We start from the raw sequence: 16,978 nt of genomic DNA, 5'->3' as shown, positions 1-16,978 counted from the left end.
TCTTAAATTTTAGTCATTAAGGAAAAATTTTAAGACAAAACTCTAATTCAGCTACTTACCTGGAAATAAGTCTCAGGCTGGTGATTGTTCTCTGCCATCTTAGAAGCTGGAAAAAACTTACACTCACCTTCCCTGTCAGAAGCAAGCTGAAACTCAAGAAAGGAGGTGCCTGCTCTCCATCATCATGGAAGCAGGAAAACTTGCCTTGTTGGAAATAAGTAAAACTTCAGAAAAGGAGTTGTATAGCAAAATCAACCTTAGATCTCAACCAAATTTTGGGAGATCAGGGATTCTCTGCAGGGGAGAAGCTCCCTAACCTCAGCACATTATCCTATTGGTTTGGGCAATAGAGATAGCCCAGGTTGGTATCAAGCAATAATGAGATTTATCAAAGGTCAGGACCACCTTTGTAATCTCCTTCTTTTTTTTTTTTTTTTTTTTTTTTTTTTGAGACGGAGTCTCACTGTCTCGCCTGGGCTGCAGTGCAGTGGCACGATCTTGGCTCACTGCAAGCTCCACTTCCCAGGTTCACACCATTCTCCTGCCTCAGCCTCCCAAGTAGCTGGGACTACAGGCACCCGCCACCATGCCCAGCTAATTTTTTGTATTTTTCGTAGAGACGGGGTTTCACCGTGTTAGCCAGGATGGTCTCGATCTCCTGACCTTGTGATCCATCCGTCTCAGCCTCCGAAAGTGCTGGGATTACAGGCGTGAACCACCGTGCCCAGCTCTTTTTTTTTTAATCTTTATTGGTATAGTCTGTTTTGTCAGAAACTAGGAGTGCAACACCTGCTTTTTTCTATTTTCCATTTCCTTGAAATATTTTTCTCCATTCCTTTATTTTGAGCCTATGTAGGGCACTGCATGTGAGATGGGTTTCTTGAAGACGGCATACTCCAATGGGTCTTGGTTCTTTATCCAGCTTGCACCCTGTGTCTTTCAATTGGAGCATTTAGCCCATTTCCATTTAAGGTTAGTAATGGTATGTGTGGATTTGATCCTGTCGTCATGCTGTCAGCTGGCTTTTTTGCAGACTTATGTATGTGGTTGATTTTTAGCATCACTTGTCTGTGTACTTCAGTGTGTTTTTGTAGTGGCTGGTGGTGGTCTTTTCTTTCCATATTTAGTGCTTCCTTCAGGAGCTCTTTTAAGGTAGGTCTGGTGATAATGAATTCCCTCAGCATTTGCTTGTCTGAAAAGGATCTTGTTTCTCCTTCACTTATGATGCTTAATTTTGCTGGACATGAAATTCTGGGTTGAAATTTCTTTTCTTTAAGATGTTGAATATCTTTTCTGGCTTGTACAGTTTCCGTTGAGAGGTCTGCTAAGTCTGATGGAATTCCCTTTGCAGGTGATGTTGCCTTTCGCCCTAGCTGCCTTTAACACTTTTTCTTTTATTTTGACCTCAGAGAATCTGATGATTATGTGTCTTGGGGATGATCTTCTCATGGCATATCTTACTGAGGTTCTCTGGATTTCCTGAAGTTGAATGTTGGCCTGTCTGGCTAGGTTGGGGACATTCTCATGAATGATATTCTGAAATGTGTTTTCCAAGTTGGTTCCATTCTCCTCATCTCTTTCAGGTACATTAATCAGTCATAGATTTGGTCGTTTATATAATCCCATATTTCTCGGATGTTTTGTTCATTCCCTTTCATTCTTTTTTCCCCCATTCTTGTTTGCCTGTTTTATTTCAGAAAGCCAGTTTTCAAGCTCTGGGATTCTTTCCTCTTCTTGGTCTATTCTGTTGGATGGTCTTGCACATCAGATGGAGCTGGTCTGATCTCAGCCCTCCCTAGTCTGCTTGCCTCTCCCAGGACCCCAGCCTGGCCACACCTGCTTACAGAGCACTCTCAGGTGCCCACACATACTACAATAATTTTCATAATGCAATCACACACAATCACCATGTGACTGCATTATGAAAATTCTTCTAGTGTGATTTACAGCTCTGTCAGGTCAGTTATTTTCTTCTTTATACTCGCTATTTTCTGTTAGTTCCTGCAATGTTTTACAATGATTTTTAGCTTCCTTGTATTGGATTACAACATACTTCTTTCACTCAGGGAACTTTGTTCCTACACATATCCTGAACTCTGCTTGTATCATTTCAGACATCTCAGCCTCAGCCCAGTTCTGAACACTTGCTGGAGAGTTGATGCAGTCATTTGGAGAAAAGAAAGCATGCTGAATTTTTGAGTTTTCAGTGTTCTTGCACAGAGTCTTTTTCTCATCTTTATGGGCTTATCCACCTTCAATCTTTGAGGTTGCTGACCTTTGGACAGGGTATTTTTCCTTTATTATATCTGATGACCTTGAGGATTTGATTGTGGTGTAAGGTGGATTCAGCCAACAGGTTTTGTTTTTGGAGGATTTTAAGGGGCCAAGATGCAGCTCCCAATTCTTGGACTGTGTGCTTTAACTCTGGGGAACTTGTACTGGGCCACAACTTTGTTCTCTGGCTCCTCGAGGTTTGGAGTCCACTGCACTGAGGGGACCAAAGTGTGGCAGCTGTGGCAGAATGCTAGCAGATGCAAAAGTCCCTGCCTCCCTGTGGGCATTCACCTAGTGGTGGAGGCAAAACAGCTGGGGTGTGGGCCAGGGGGCCCCTGCTGACTGTGTGTGCTGTTGCACTGGAGGTAGTGCTGGCTTGGGGTGGGTGGCTGGCCAGTGAAGGTGCCTTCTCTGATCCCCCCCAAGCAACAGTGGTCACTCAGGGTATAAGAAGGTCCCTTTTCCTCTGCACAGCATTACCTCAAGGGTGAGATGCTAGCAGGGGTGGGGTTTTTGGTTCTGTGCCCACCATGGCTTCATCTTCAGCGGCAGTTGGTGTGGGTTGGGGTGTGTGCTGCATTCCCATATGCTGTTAGGGCAAGTACAACAAAACCCACCTGTGTAAACACACACAGCAAAGTGATGTAGGAAGTTTCCATATAAAGGCCTGCAGTATGGAGAGGTAATGTGCAGGCTGGTACGTGGCTGTAGAGGTCATCTTGCTGCAGCTCTCCACTGATCAGCCACGGTCCGCTTGTACAGAAGCTATGGTGTGGGCACCCGAAAGTGCCCTCTAAGCAGGTGTGGCCTGGCTGGGGTCCTGGGAGAGGCAAGCAGACTAAGGGGTGCTGAGGTCAGACCAGCCCCATCTCATGTGCAAGACTGCCCAGCAGAGATCAGGTCTCAGAGGAGAACTCTCTCAAAAGTGAATCCTCAGCACAGCACAACTGCTCTACACAAACGTGGCCAGACTTCTTTTTTAAGCAAGTCCCCCTTTTTAGGAAGAGAACTCTTAGACCTGATCTGTGCTGAGCAATCTTGCACGTGACATGGGGCTGGTCTGACCTCAGCACTCCTTAAGTGCTGGGATAAAGTGTCTCATAAGAGCAAGTGGAGCCTAGAGACATAGATGTCCCTGCCCTCCGGGCTCCACATCAGCTGACTTGCTGCTCCACCACTTTCCTTGTCTCCTGGGGGCTCCACCCCAGAGAGGTGTAAGTTAGCAGTTACTTAATGTAATCACCCCAGGATGGAGGGTCTGTGCTGTGGGCCCAAGCCCGGGTTCCTTGTCTGGTGATGAGCAGTAACGGGTGTGTTGTACCCGTGGAAGATGGACTGACTTGTTCCTTGTGTCAACTGCAGCTTGTTGGAGGTGTCAATATGGCACTTAGGGTCTTTGCTCCCTTGATATTCTGAGGGTAGCAAGGGCAGTTCCACTGCAGAGGCAGTGGCAGAGAGGATTTCTGTTGCTCCTGGAAGCTCTGTCCAGGGAGTTGCTGAGTTGCTACTGGCTTGAAAGCTCAAGTGGGGGGCTGGCTGGAGACCCAGGCCAGGAAGACCTGCCCATCGAGGAGATATGGAAATAGGCACCCACATAACAGTCTGGCCACTTTTCTGTGGGGCTGCCGTGGTATGCTGGGGGTCCACTCCAGTCGCCAATTGCCTCGTATTTTCCAGTGGCTGAAGGTATCAGCAGTGAAGCCTGCGAAAAAGCAAAGACGATAGCCTGCCCTTCCCTCTGGGAGCTCTGTACCTCTGAGGTATGAACCTGTTGCCAATCTGAACACACCTGTAGGATGTGACTGGAAGCAAGTTGAGAAGTCTTGCCTAGTCAGGAGGAACACGAATAGAGACTTGTTTAAAAAACAAGTCTGGCCACATTTTTGTTGGGTGGCTATGCTGTGCTGGGGGTTCACTTCAGCCCCTGGTCTCCTCAGACACTCTGAAACTCTAAGACTGAACTGGCTGAGTCATCCAAACAGCAAAGATGACAGTCTGGTCCTCCCCCTGGGAGCTCTGACTCAGGGAGGCCTGAAACCTCTGTCAGCCAGAGAACAGCAGTGAAGGTGGCTGGAGACCCTGGTCGAAAGGCTCCACCCAGTGATTAGAAATGTGGTTGGGGACTGGCTTAAACAAGAGTCTGGCCACGTTTTCGCAGGGTGGCTGTTCTGTGCTGAGGTACCACTTCCACCCCTGGTCAGCTTGGGCTCTCCAAAGCCCACAGGCCAGAAGGGTTAGTTGCCCAAACAACAAAGGTCATGGCCCACCCCTCTCTCTGGGAACTCTGTCCCAGGAAGGTTTCAAATCTCCATTGGCCAGGGAACACTGGTGGGTGTAGCTGGAGGCCTCAGGTGGGAGATCCTGTCCAGTGACGAGGAACAGGATCAGGGGCCTGCTTACAGCAGCATTCTGGCCATGATTTGGTAAAGCAGCTGTGCTATGCCACAGGATCTCTTCTGCCCCTGGTGAGTTTGTACTCTCCAAAGCCCGCAAGCTGGAATGACTAAGTTGCCCAAACAGGAAAGATGGTGGCCTGCCTCATCTTTTCTCTCAGAATTTATCCTGTGTGATGGAGCTTAATTTTTAGGTTGTTAATTTTACTGTCAGCGTTAGAGTTGTTCAGAAAGAATCTCACTGTTACCTTTTAGGTGAGATATATGAGAATTCATTTTCTCCTGTAAATAAACCTGTTGATGTTTGTTCTCTGGAAAGAAGTCCCTTTCAGCTATCTGACTTTGATCACAATCATGTAGAGCAGTAGTCAGTCTACAATGACATGATTGAATTTCCATTTCCAGTGTTTCCTAGCTGTGTCTTACATTCTCCAGTTCAGAACTGAGCATTCTCAGTTGTCAAAATCCTAAGCTGTCCACTGTACTTAAATACTGGTTTTCGTTAATACTTCTTCATTCAGTTGTATAGCCTTTAGAAGTTTATCACTCTTTTCTTTTACACTTTCAATTTCCTCCAAAATTGTATTTTCCCTTAGCTGGTTCTGATGTTTTATTTCATCTGGTTCCAGTCTTAGCATGGCAATTTCTTCCCGCAACATGCTGTTTTCACGCAAGAGATCTTCTTCTTTCTTATGACTAAGAGAAAGCTAAGTAAACAAAGGGAACTTTTAGTTAGCACTCAATAGAATGACATATCATGATTTCTTCTAAAATTAAAGAATGACATTTATATTTGTATAATGAAATAATTCCCATAGTGGATATTTAACTGGAAAAACGTGGGACAAAACTTCAAATCTAGAAGAGTGTAAATTCCAAAAAGTTGAAATATTTATCTAAAGACCATGAAAAATAAATCACTAGAGGATTTTTAAGAATTTCAGAATTGGAAAAGCCTTTCTCTGAATTACAAAAAACCCAGAGGCATAAAATAGAAGATTAATACATTTGGCTACATTTTTAAAATTGGGTTTACACTCTGATTTCTAACCTACAAACCACACCATCATAAGAGCCTTAGCTATGCATATATTAGGACAGAAGCAATTCCTCAAAGTTCTTTAAGTTCCTTTTTCTGAGGAATGTTTTATCAACATACTGCTTTTCTAATATTTTTACAGTCAGTTATAAGAATTACATTTATTCATAACTGTTAAATCTAAGCATTGTACCCTTCTACAATGTACACACCGGCATCTAAGCATTGCACTTCTACATACAACACTTAACTCATTTAAGATCACAATTCTTAAAAGGAGAGGTCAAAAAATATATGCAGCCAGGACCAGTGGCTCACACCTGTAATCCCAGCACTTCAGGAGGCTGAGGCAGGAGAATCGTGTGAACCTGGGAGGCAGAGGTTGCAGTGAACTGAGTTTGTGCCATTGCACTCCAGCGTGGGTGACAGTGCAAGACTCCATCTAGAACACACACACACACACACACACACACACACACACACGTATATATGCAACGTGCAAGATTTTTGCCAGGTCTTCTGATGCTACTGCTAGTGATCCTCCACAAAATCAGTTGCTTCTGTGGTGTAAATATATAAATACAAAAGAAGCCTTTTATTTCAAAATACAAATGGTAAATAAGATATAACTTACAAGGCTTTTCTTAGAAATCATGAGATTATTTGCCATTGCAATAACTTTTCTTTCCTCTTCATAATGTTTGAAACATTATAGTAGTAAGTGTGAAATACGGGAAACATACTGAACTATTCATCTGGGAACAAAATACTTATCAATAAATTATTACTAAATGTGTATCATGGCATGTCATTGTTTTCAAAGCTCTTTGCATTGAAATGAGAAACTACTCGGAGCAAACTGTTCCTCTCCTCAAAATCAAGGATAATGACATCCACAATGTGGCCTCTGACCCAGCTGTACATTTCCTACTTTCCTATTAGTGAAAATAACAAACTGACTTCTCTATTAATATTTTAAAAAGAACTAATGTCCCAAAACTACCAAATCTGTTGTTAGTAGCAAAACTTATTTTTGATATTGGAAAGATAATCAATTCTTATGAAAAATATCAAATGCTTTTCCTTTGGATTGAGGCCATTGTGAAGGTCACTACTCGACTGTTGCAGGCAAATGCAGTTGAATTAAGAACATGGCTTTATCCTATGTGTACATATATAGATATATGACCAAGGATATACAGGGTGTGTGTGTGTATATATATGATTTTAAAATCCTTTATACCTTCCAAAATAAAGCTTTTTAAAAATATACACACATATGAAAACATTTGATAATGACTAAAGAAAATACCTCAGAATTCATTTTCTTTTCAGCCACTTCAATCTGCTTTTGTTTATTAGTCAGAATCTCATCTTGTGATATTCCAGTGTTCTGTTCTTCAGAAAGTTGTTTCTGGGTATCATTTTGTTCATCACTAGAAGAAATTTTAATTTTCATGAAATACTGGAGGTGTCCCTAAAATGATCTACAGGGCAAGATGGCACCATCAGATGTCATTCACACAATGTGTATCTGCACATTAATCCAAGACAAGGCAAAGGGGTCTCACATCTGTTAACCCTGCTCTCCCAGTCATGTTGGCACCAGGGACTAGTTTTGTGGAAGATAATTTTTCCATGGACCTGAGGTGGGGGATGGTTCCAGGATGATTCAAGCACATTACATACATTGTGCACTTCATTTCTATTATTACTAATATATAATGAAATAATTATATAACTCACCATCATGTAGAATCAGTGGGAGCCCTCAGCTTGTTTTCCTGCAACTAGATGGTCTCATCTAGGGGTGACAGGAGATGGTGACAGATCATAAAGCATTAGATTCTCATAAGGAGTGAACAACCTAGATCCCATGCATGAGCAGCTTGCAATAGCGTTCAAGTCACACTCCTATGACAATCTAATGTCACCGCTGATCTGACAGGAGGAGGAGCTCAGGTGGTAATGTGACAGAGAGTGTCTGTAAACAGATGAAGCTTCACTTGCTCACCTACCACTAACCTCTTGCTGTGTGGCCCAGGTCCTAACAGGCCAGGGACGGGTACTGGTCTGTGGCCTGGGGATTGGAAACCCCTGTGTTAACCCAAACTTTTTATGTTTATTTTTTGGAAACAGTTTCCACTTATATTCTTGATTCCTCTGTAATTTATAGACAACTTAGAAATTCCCTTTGGAACAAGACAGGTTCTAATATTGTGTTTTTAACATAGAACTTTGAATTAATTTTATCTGTGTATGAGAGAGAGATGTGAAATAAACTGATCATTAATCGCTTTCAATTTTACTTTTATTTCATGCATATTAAGAAGAAAACTGGGAAGCCCTAGGCAGAGCAATTGGGCAAGAGAAATAAAGGGCATCCAAATTGGAAAAGAGAAAGTCAAACTCTCTCTTCACCAATGATATGATCTTATGCCTAGAAAACCCTACAGACTCCTACAAAACACTCCTAGATTTGATAAATGAATTTAGTAAAGTCTCAGAGGTTACAAAATATACAAATACCAATGAATAGTACCACTATACACCAACTACAACCAAGCTGAGAGTCATATCAAGAATCCAATCCTTTTTACAATGGCTGCAAAATAGTAAAATACCTAGGAATATACTTAATGAAGGAGGTGAGTGATCTATCAAAGGATAACTGGAAAACGCCACTGAAGAAAATCACAGACGATACAAATAAATGAACATACATTCTATGTTCCTGGACTGAAAGCATTGATATTGTGAAAATGCCATAGTGCCCAAAGTAGTCTACAGAGTCAATACAGTTTCTACCAAAGTACCAATGTCATTCTTCACAGAGTTATTTTAAAAAGCTGCCATTCATGTAGAACCACAAAAGAGCCTGAATAGCAACAGACATACCAAGCAAAAGGAACAAACATGTTGGCATCACACTACCTGACTTCAAATGATACTCTAAGGCCACAGTAACAAACATCATGGTACTGGTATAAAAGTAGATACACAGATCAATGGAACAGAATAGACAACTCAGAAAAAAGGCCACTTACAACCAAATGATCTCTGAGAAAGGATACAAAAACATACACTGGAGAAAGTACACGTTATTCAACAAATGGTGCTGGGAAAAAAAGATAGTCACATATAGAAGAATAAAATTGGATCTCTATCTCTCACCATGTAAAAAAAATTAATTCAAGATGGATTAATGGCCTAAACCTAAGACCTGAAGACATTAGCCTAGGCAAATAATTTATGATGAGGACCCTGAAAGCAAAAGCAACAAAAATAAAAATAAATAAATAAATAAATAAATAAATATCTAGTTAAACTAAAAAGCTTCAGCATAGCAAAAGAAATAATCATTAAAGTGAGCCAACAACCTATACAATGGGGAAAATATGGGCAAACTATGAATCTAACAAAGGATTAATGTCCATAACCTACCAGAAACTCAAACAAATCAGCAGGAAAAATACAAATAATTCCACTAAAAAGTGGGCACATGACATGAATAGACATTTCTCAAAAGAAGATGTACAAATGGTGAACAAGAATATAAAAACATGCTAAATATTACTAATCATCAGGGAAAGGCACAATAAAACAACAGTGAGATATCACCTCACTTCAGCCAGAATGGTCACTACTAAAATAAAAAAAACAGCAGATGTTGGTGTGGATGTGGAGAAAAAAGAAGAGTTATACAATGCTGGTGGGGATACAAATTAGTACAAATCTATGGAAAACATTATGGAGAGTTCTGTTAAAGTAGATCTTACCATTCTATCCAGCATTCTCATTTCTGGATACCTACCCAAAATAAAAGAAATCATACTCTCAAAAAGACACCTATATACGTATGTTTACTGCAGCACAATTCACATATGCAAAGATATGTTATCAGCCAGTGTCCATCAACTGATGAGTGGAATAAAGAAAATTTTATATATATATATATATATATATATATATATATATATATATATATATGTGTGTGTGTATACCTGAGACTGGGTAATTCATAAAGGAAACAGGCTTAATTGATTCAGTTACACATGGCTGGGAAGGCCTCAGGAAACTTACAATCATGGCAAAAGGTAAAGGGGAAGCAGGCAACTTCTTCAAAAGGTGGCAGGAGAGAGAGAAGTGAAAGGGAAAGAGCCCATTATAGAATTATCTGCTCTTGTGAGAACTCACTATCAAGAGAACAGCATGGAGGAAACCAACCCCATGATCCAATACCTCCCAGCTGGTCTTTCTCTCAACACCTGGGAATTACAATTTGACACGAGATTTGGGTGGAAACACAAAGCCAAGCTATTGGGGGGGGGGTGTATCCTTACTTTCAAAATATCAAAATGTCATTATTTATATTTCAAAAATAGCAATTTTTATTAGTAATGATTTTGTTTGAAAATAAAATGACCTCATAAATTTTCTTCAACTTTAGCCTAGTATTTAGTCAAAATATAAAAGGCTGAATTTGCCAGCAGAAAACTGTAATTACTTTTAAATGAGGTAAAGATGTATAAGAATATCACCGTTATTGTACTGAGAAGAAAGTGAACAAGAAAAGGAATTTAAAAAGAGAGTAGAGTATCACTACCATATACATACACGAACTGACAAAGAGACTAAAATCTCCTACTGGAGATTATGTTAGGGCTTGAGCAAAAGCTTCTAAAAATACCAAAAACAGAAAGAAAATAATTAATTTTAAGGAATAAATTATACAGAGAAATATGTATTTAAAAAAAAGAAAACAGATCTTCCTGAGAGCTATTATTAACCAATTCATCTTGACCAAAATTTTCAAATGAAGTCTACAATTCTGGAATATAAAATACTTTCATTTTGAACATAGTTAATTGAAGGCAACTTTTATACAGATAATTTTTGGTTAAAGTTGACTCTATCTTAGGAAAGAAATGACTTGTACCAATGGTAACAACAAGCCACCCAAAAGCCAGTTTGAAATGTAGTCAATCAATCAATGACCACTGCTCTTGCTCACCAACCAATATCAATGTGAGCAGCTTGCTTCTGAAATACAGCCACGCAGCAGCACCTGCTCCATCAGAATAGACAGTGCCTGACCAGTATTCCTCTTACTATAGGAAGCAAAAAATTCCAACTCTGTATCTTTATTTCAAATACCAAAGGTTCATAATCCCTTGAAAAGAATTTGTAAGTCCATTAAATGTGCCACCCTAATTTTTTTTTAAATAAAATACTAGTGGCCAGGCGCAGTGGCTCATGCCTGTAATCCCAGCACTTTGAAAGGCCGAAGTGGGTGGATCACCTGAGTTACAGAGTTTGAGACCAGCCTGACCAACAGGGTGAAACCCCATCTCTATTAAAAATACAAATATTAGCCAGGCGTGGTGGCATGCCCCCGTAATCCCAGCTCCTTGGGAGGCTGAGGGAGGAGAAATGCATGAACCAGAAAGCGAAGGTTGCAGTGAACTGAGATCATACCACTGAACTCCAGCCTGGGGGATACAGCGAGACTCCATCTCAAAATAAAATAAAATACCAGTAAAGTTTGCAATTCCTCTGACTCAGTTTACCATAATTACAATTATGATTACTAGTAAAAGAATAAATAGTGAATAACCACAATATTGGGCTTTTCTCTCTAAATAAAAAAAATATAAAGAATGTAGCTTATTATAAAGAGCCAAAACAATTTTTAAAATGCATGTAATTACCGGGCAAAACTGTTAGAATGAACCACGTCAAACATTTTTAAAGTGAGAATTAATCAAACAATATATCCAGGATAAACTCCATTCACTCATTTAATAAGTATTTATTAGGTAGCTTCATCCAATATGCTAGGCCTTTTTTTAGGCAGTGAGGATATGGTAGTGAGAAAATAAAAACCCTATTCATGAGAGTGAGAAAAACACACAATAACAACAGACAGATAAGGCAAAATATACAGTATGTTAGAGGAGAAAAACTAAAGCAGGAAAATGAAATGTTTATGTGTTTGATGGGGAGGGTGGTGGGAAAGTTGGGGTGGTCAGAAAAGTCCCTGCTGAGAAAGGGGATTATTTTTTCCAATACAAAAAACCTTTTATTTGTATATCAAAGACTTTAAGAAATGATGACATAAGGTTAACAGCGTTGATGTCAAGATACAAATGGGTTTGAAGTTAGAGATGTTAAATCACTTTGTTTCACTGAACCTTCCCTTCATTACGTTAGAGAGCATCCCTGGTAGGCACCCAATTGAACCTCAAGCATGATGCGTCTAGGTAGCACGCTGTTCTTCCTCAGAAAGTGGTTGTTCCTTAATGTCTTTCTTTTTACCCTTTTTCCTCTTCTTCTTATAAAGGGGGTTTTAAATAAAGAACTGAAGGAATGGAAAGAGAAAGCTAGGAGGATAACTGGGGAAAAAGCATTCCAGACACAGGGAACTGCGAATCACAGAGGTGTGCCTGGCGTCTTTAAGCACTAGGGGTAGATAAGGGACGGCAAGAATTCAGTTTGGCTGAAGCAGAGCAAGGGAGATAATGAGGAGGAACTTTGACACATACTCCGAGTGAAATGGGAGATAATCAGAAGGGCTGGGGCAGAGGAATGACACAATTTGACTTATGTTTTAAATACATCCACTGAGTTAAGAATTGATGAAAAGGGAAGTTTTTAAAAAACAGGACTATCAATTCCCAGTCTATGACACTCATCTAGACTGCAGATGAGGGTGGCTCAGATGTACAAGATATGACTGGCTTCTGGACATATTCTTCAGGCAGACCTGACAAGATTTACTGAGAGATTAGATGTGAGGTGTCAGAGAGAGAGAGAGATGAGTCAAGAATGACACTGAGATATTTGGCAGAGCAACTGGAAGAGTTGCCCTTAACCAAAAATAGGAAAGACTACATGAGGTGCAGATTTCAGGAAGGACATCAGTAGCCCAATTTTGGATCTGACAAGTATGTGATACCCAATAACTAACCAAATAGAGACGTCAAGTAGGCAGGCTGATATAGAAATCTGGAATTAAGGAGAGAGATCTGAGCTGGAGACATACATTCAGAAATCACTAGCATATACACAGTAGAAAAAGTCACGAGGGGCCGGGTGCAGTGGCTTACACCTGTAATCCCAACAGTTTGTGAGGCCAAGGCAGACAGATCCCCTGAGGTCAGGAGTTTGAGACCAGGGTGGCCAACATGGGGAAATGCTGTGTCTACTAAAAATACAAAAATCAGCTGGGCATGGTGGCATGCACCTGTAATGCCAGCTACTCAGGAGGCCGAAGCAGGAGAATCGCTTGAACCCAGGAGGCAGAGGTTGTAGTGAGCCGAGATCACACCACTGAACTCCAGCCTGGGAGACAGAGTGAAACTCGGTCTCCAAAAAAGAAAAGAAAAAGTCACGAGAAAGAAGACTGAGGAGTGAGCCCTGGGAAACAACAATGTCCAAAAGGAGAAAGATGAGGAGGAGCAAGCAAAACAGACCATGATGAATGGACTAGAAAGGCAGGAGGAAAAGCCTGAGGGAGTGAGGTCCTGAAAGCCAAGTGAAGATGCCATTAGGGAGAAGATGCCCTCCATTGGCTAAAATATTGCTGACAGATTAAATAAAATGAGGTGGAAGAAAAGTGCCTAGATTTATTACAGAAAAAAATTAGTGATAATCTTGAGGAAAAACAACGTTGGAGGACTGCTGAAATTGAAGACTTACTGGCATGACATCAAGAGTGAATGAAAAGAAAATTTGAGTTTGTGAGTGTAGACAGTTCTTTTAAGGACATCATACTTAGGAGTCACGGCTGAGAATGTTGTAATTTTCTTCCACAGCCATGGAAAAGTAATAGACAAATAGTTTCAAATTTTACATAACAGGTGTAGTTTTCAAATTTTATATAACAATTATATATTTTAAAGCTTATAAAAATTATACACATGTGGCATTAAAAATGCCAGACCAAGGTGTTAAATTCTTAAAACTATAGAACTAAAAGTTGCCTTGACCATTTCTAGATTACATAAGCTAATTATCATTTTGTTCATGCTTATACATAAAGACCAAGAAAAACTAAAAGCTTCAAGGAGAGTATTTCTTGCTTGATAAAAATCAGCCAATTCTAGGACAGTTGATACTCATCGAATATACAAAGTAATTGATCACCGTAAAATACTGAGTTCTATTAACAGGAATAAAGTGGCAGAAATGCAGAAAATAATCTTATTTTACAAACGAAATTTTTAAAATTATATGAAGTCACTGTGGAAAAATATGGTGAGGTGAATACTGAAATATATCCTTTTCTCAAAGGAAAGATAATGTCACACATGCAGGACACTTTTACAAACAAGTGTTACTGCATTAGCAGCACCTTCCTTTTAGCACAAGGGTCAGCAAATTAGCACCTGTGGGCCAAATCCAGCCCACTGCCTGTTTTTGTAAGTAAATAATCTTGGAACACAGCCATGCTTATTCACTTTACAGTCCATAGAGTCAATTAGCTGGGTGTGATGTTGCACACTTGTGGTCCCAGCTAATAGAGAAGCTGAGGTGGGAGGATCACTAGAGCCCAGAAAGTCAAGGCTGCAGTGAGCTGTGATCACAAAATTGCACTCCAGCCTGGGCAACAGAGACCCTGTCTCAAAAAATATATATATATATATAGTCCACAAAGCCTAAAATATTTACTAACTGGCTCTTTGCAGAAAAAGCTGGCCAGCTCCTGGTTTAGCAGATGAAAGATACTTTGATATATTTTAATAAAAGTTTTACCCAATATACTCAAATGTTTATATTAAATATAGATCCCCATGTACAATCCCTTGGCAATATTCAGATTGAAGGTCCAATATTTTGGCACTCAGGCACTGACAACAAAAATTTAATAACTAGCAATCTTGTTGCTAACAAGGTACAGTGTCAATGTAGCATGTAGCTTCCATTTGCAACACAGCAGATATTACAAGAATTCTAACAAAATTATCTTAAGATATGTTACCAAACTAAATGCTTTAAATATATTTTAATTGTGAAATAATCAGTATACTCTAGATCTAACCTCATTTGTAAAAATTGTTGGCATACTGTATTATTTTCTGGGTATGAAAATTGAGCTATTTCCTATTGGTAAGAATTTACTTTTGATAATGATAAATTCCTATTGATAAGGATCCATCTTTTTGATATAATAATGCTGTAAGAAATGTCCTTATACATAAGTATATATGTGACAAATCTATACAAATATCCTTAACATACCTATATATCCTATGTTATATATGTGTGTGTGCAAATATGCTACTAAATTAATGTTCAAAATATATTTACCAACAGTGTATGAAATGTCTTTTTCAATGAGACCATTTCCTTTGCAGCAACACACATGGAGCTGGAGGCCATTATCCTAAGCAAACTAATGCAGGAACAGAAAATCAAATGCCACATATTCTTACTCATTTGTGGGAACAAAACAATGAAAACTCATGGACACAAAGAGGAGAATAACAGACACCAGCGTCTACTTGAGGGTGGAGTGTGGCAGGAGGGAGACGACCAAAAAACTACCTCTCGAGTATTTTGCTTATTATGTGGCTGATGAAATAATCTGTAGTCCAAACGTCCATCACACAGTTTACCTATATAATAAACCTGCACATGAACTTCTGAAGCTAAAATAAAAGTTCATTAAAAAGAAAAGAAAATGCCTTTTCCCTCACATTTGCCAATACTGGTTATTTTTCAAATAAATTAATGACTGGAAAAAACGGTAACTCATTGTTTACTGATTTTCATTTTTCTGATTAACGGGCAGGGCTGAGTATTCTAGTAAAAGTATAAAATTTGTTCATCATGAAAGCCCAAATTAGGATTAGTTTGACAGCATATAGTTATCTCCTATTAAATGTTGCCATAGGCTTACCTGTGATACTCTTCATTCTCAGTGTCAGGAAATTGCTGATTTTCAGGTTTTCTGCTCTTCCTTTGTGGAATTAATCCATCATCACCATTGCCAGCACTGGCACCATTAGTCAGGTTTTCTGGTAACCCCACAGGATTACTTCCATGCTTCTTTATTTCTTCTTCAACCTTGAGTGGAAGTTTGATATTAAGGATGGTTATCCCTTTATTGAATAAAAATAACCTTTTTAATTGATTTTATCAATTGACTCAGTTTGCCATTATTTTAGTCATTAAAAATATTTCACACTTAAATTTGATCATATATACAGAACTATTAGTGTATAATTTTAAGATGTAATTATCATGTCATTAGTATATCATTGAAATTTTTGTAAAGTTTGCTTGATTGCTGTTTGACTGAATAAAACAGAATTTTCCAAAATTCAAAAAGGGCCCTCCTTCATTTTGTGCTTTTATTCCCAAAAACTCTTCAGAATCTTATATATGAATTTACCCCATTTGACTCGTGGTAACACAAAAATAAAACGACATAGACACAAAATGTGTCTTCTGTCTTTACCACCTAGATTTTACATTAAACACTCAGATGTAGAGGATGAGAAAGGGGGGGGCTTCAGGAATAGAAAGGAAGATGGCCCTTTTCTGCACTAAGATATTCTCCTCCCCCACTGCCTTTGATCGTTCTTTTTTCATTTGGTTCCTGGATATCAAAAACATGATGGTGCTCACTGAAACATGAAAACCAAAGTTTGCCACAACACAAGGAGCAGAGTGAAACTGCTGAGGTGCAAGCATGGAATTCCAGAAAATTAGATGCTCCCCAAATTTCACATTCAATAGCTATACAATTTTCCAGCTGGAAATTACAAAGAATAAGTAATTATCTTCTTTAGCCACATTATCTAGTGATAATCAGACTAAAACCAAGAAAGATAAAATGATTGGTCCAAATCTCCTGAAGTGGCATTACCTAGCATTTTATGGCACCATTCAGGATTGTTCCATAATAATGAAAGAATCTCTCTAGGGTTTGTATCTCTTGAAAACTCAATGTACAGAATTCTTTCTGAGTTAAATATTAAATTTTTCACTGGTGATTTATGCTACTTACATGATAGGATCATGTATGCCTACACTTACTACACTTTGTTAAACAGCATAACATAAAAATCTAATTCCACAGAAACATCTGAACATAAAGGTATACCTCTCTATCACAGTCCTTATTTATTTCTGGTTCTTGAGACATTTTCTGCAGATGCAAAAATAGAAGGTTAATTTGCTTGTTGTATTTCCGTGTATGTCTCCTCTTTTGGAATGCATGTTAAAATAATTTTATTCTTAAGTAATCAAGTATGGACATGAA

The 16,978-nt window shown here is 39.2% G+C and overlaps 1 protein-coding gene across 1 annotated transcript in view; it reads right to left on the bottom strand.

Annotated features, from left to right (window-relative positions):
* Window positions 1-418: 418 nt before the first annotated feature.
* The window catches only part of POTEC (POTE ankyrin domain family member C), a 36,152-nt gene continuing 19,592 nt past the window's right edge, over window positions 419-16,978 (bottom strand). Inside the window, exons 8-12 of the mRNA XM_063795490.1 lie at window positions 16,820-16,864; window positions 15,611-15,777; window positions 7,019-7,142; window positions 3,453-5,374; window positions 419-1,826 (exon numbers count right to left, since the gene is read on the bottom strand). Of these exons, the coding sequence (XP_063651560.1) occupies window positions 5,153-5,374; window positions 7,019-7,142; window positions 15,611-15,777; window positions 16,820-16,864 (558 nt within the window). The 3' untranslated portion in view covers window positions 419-1,826; window positions 3,453-5,152. The remainder of the gene's footprint in view (window positions 1,827-3,452; window positions 5,375-7,018; window positions 7,143-15,610; window positions 15,778-16,819; window positions 16,865-16,978) is intronic.

Source organism: Pan troglodytes, chromosome 17 (assembly GCF_028858775.2).
Source record: "Pan troglodytes isolate AG18354 chromosome 17, NHGRI_mPanTro3-v2.0_pri, whole genome shotgun sequence".
NCBI classification, from domain to species: domain Eukaryota; kingdom Metazoa; phylum Chordata; class Mammalia; order Primates; family Hominidae; genus Pan; species Pan troglodytes.
Note: the sequence above shows the minus strand (reverse complement) of the source record. Positions and strands in the feature narration are given on the sequence as shown.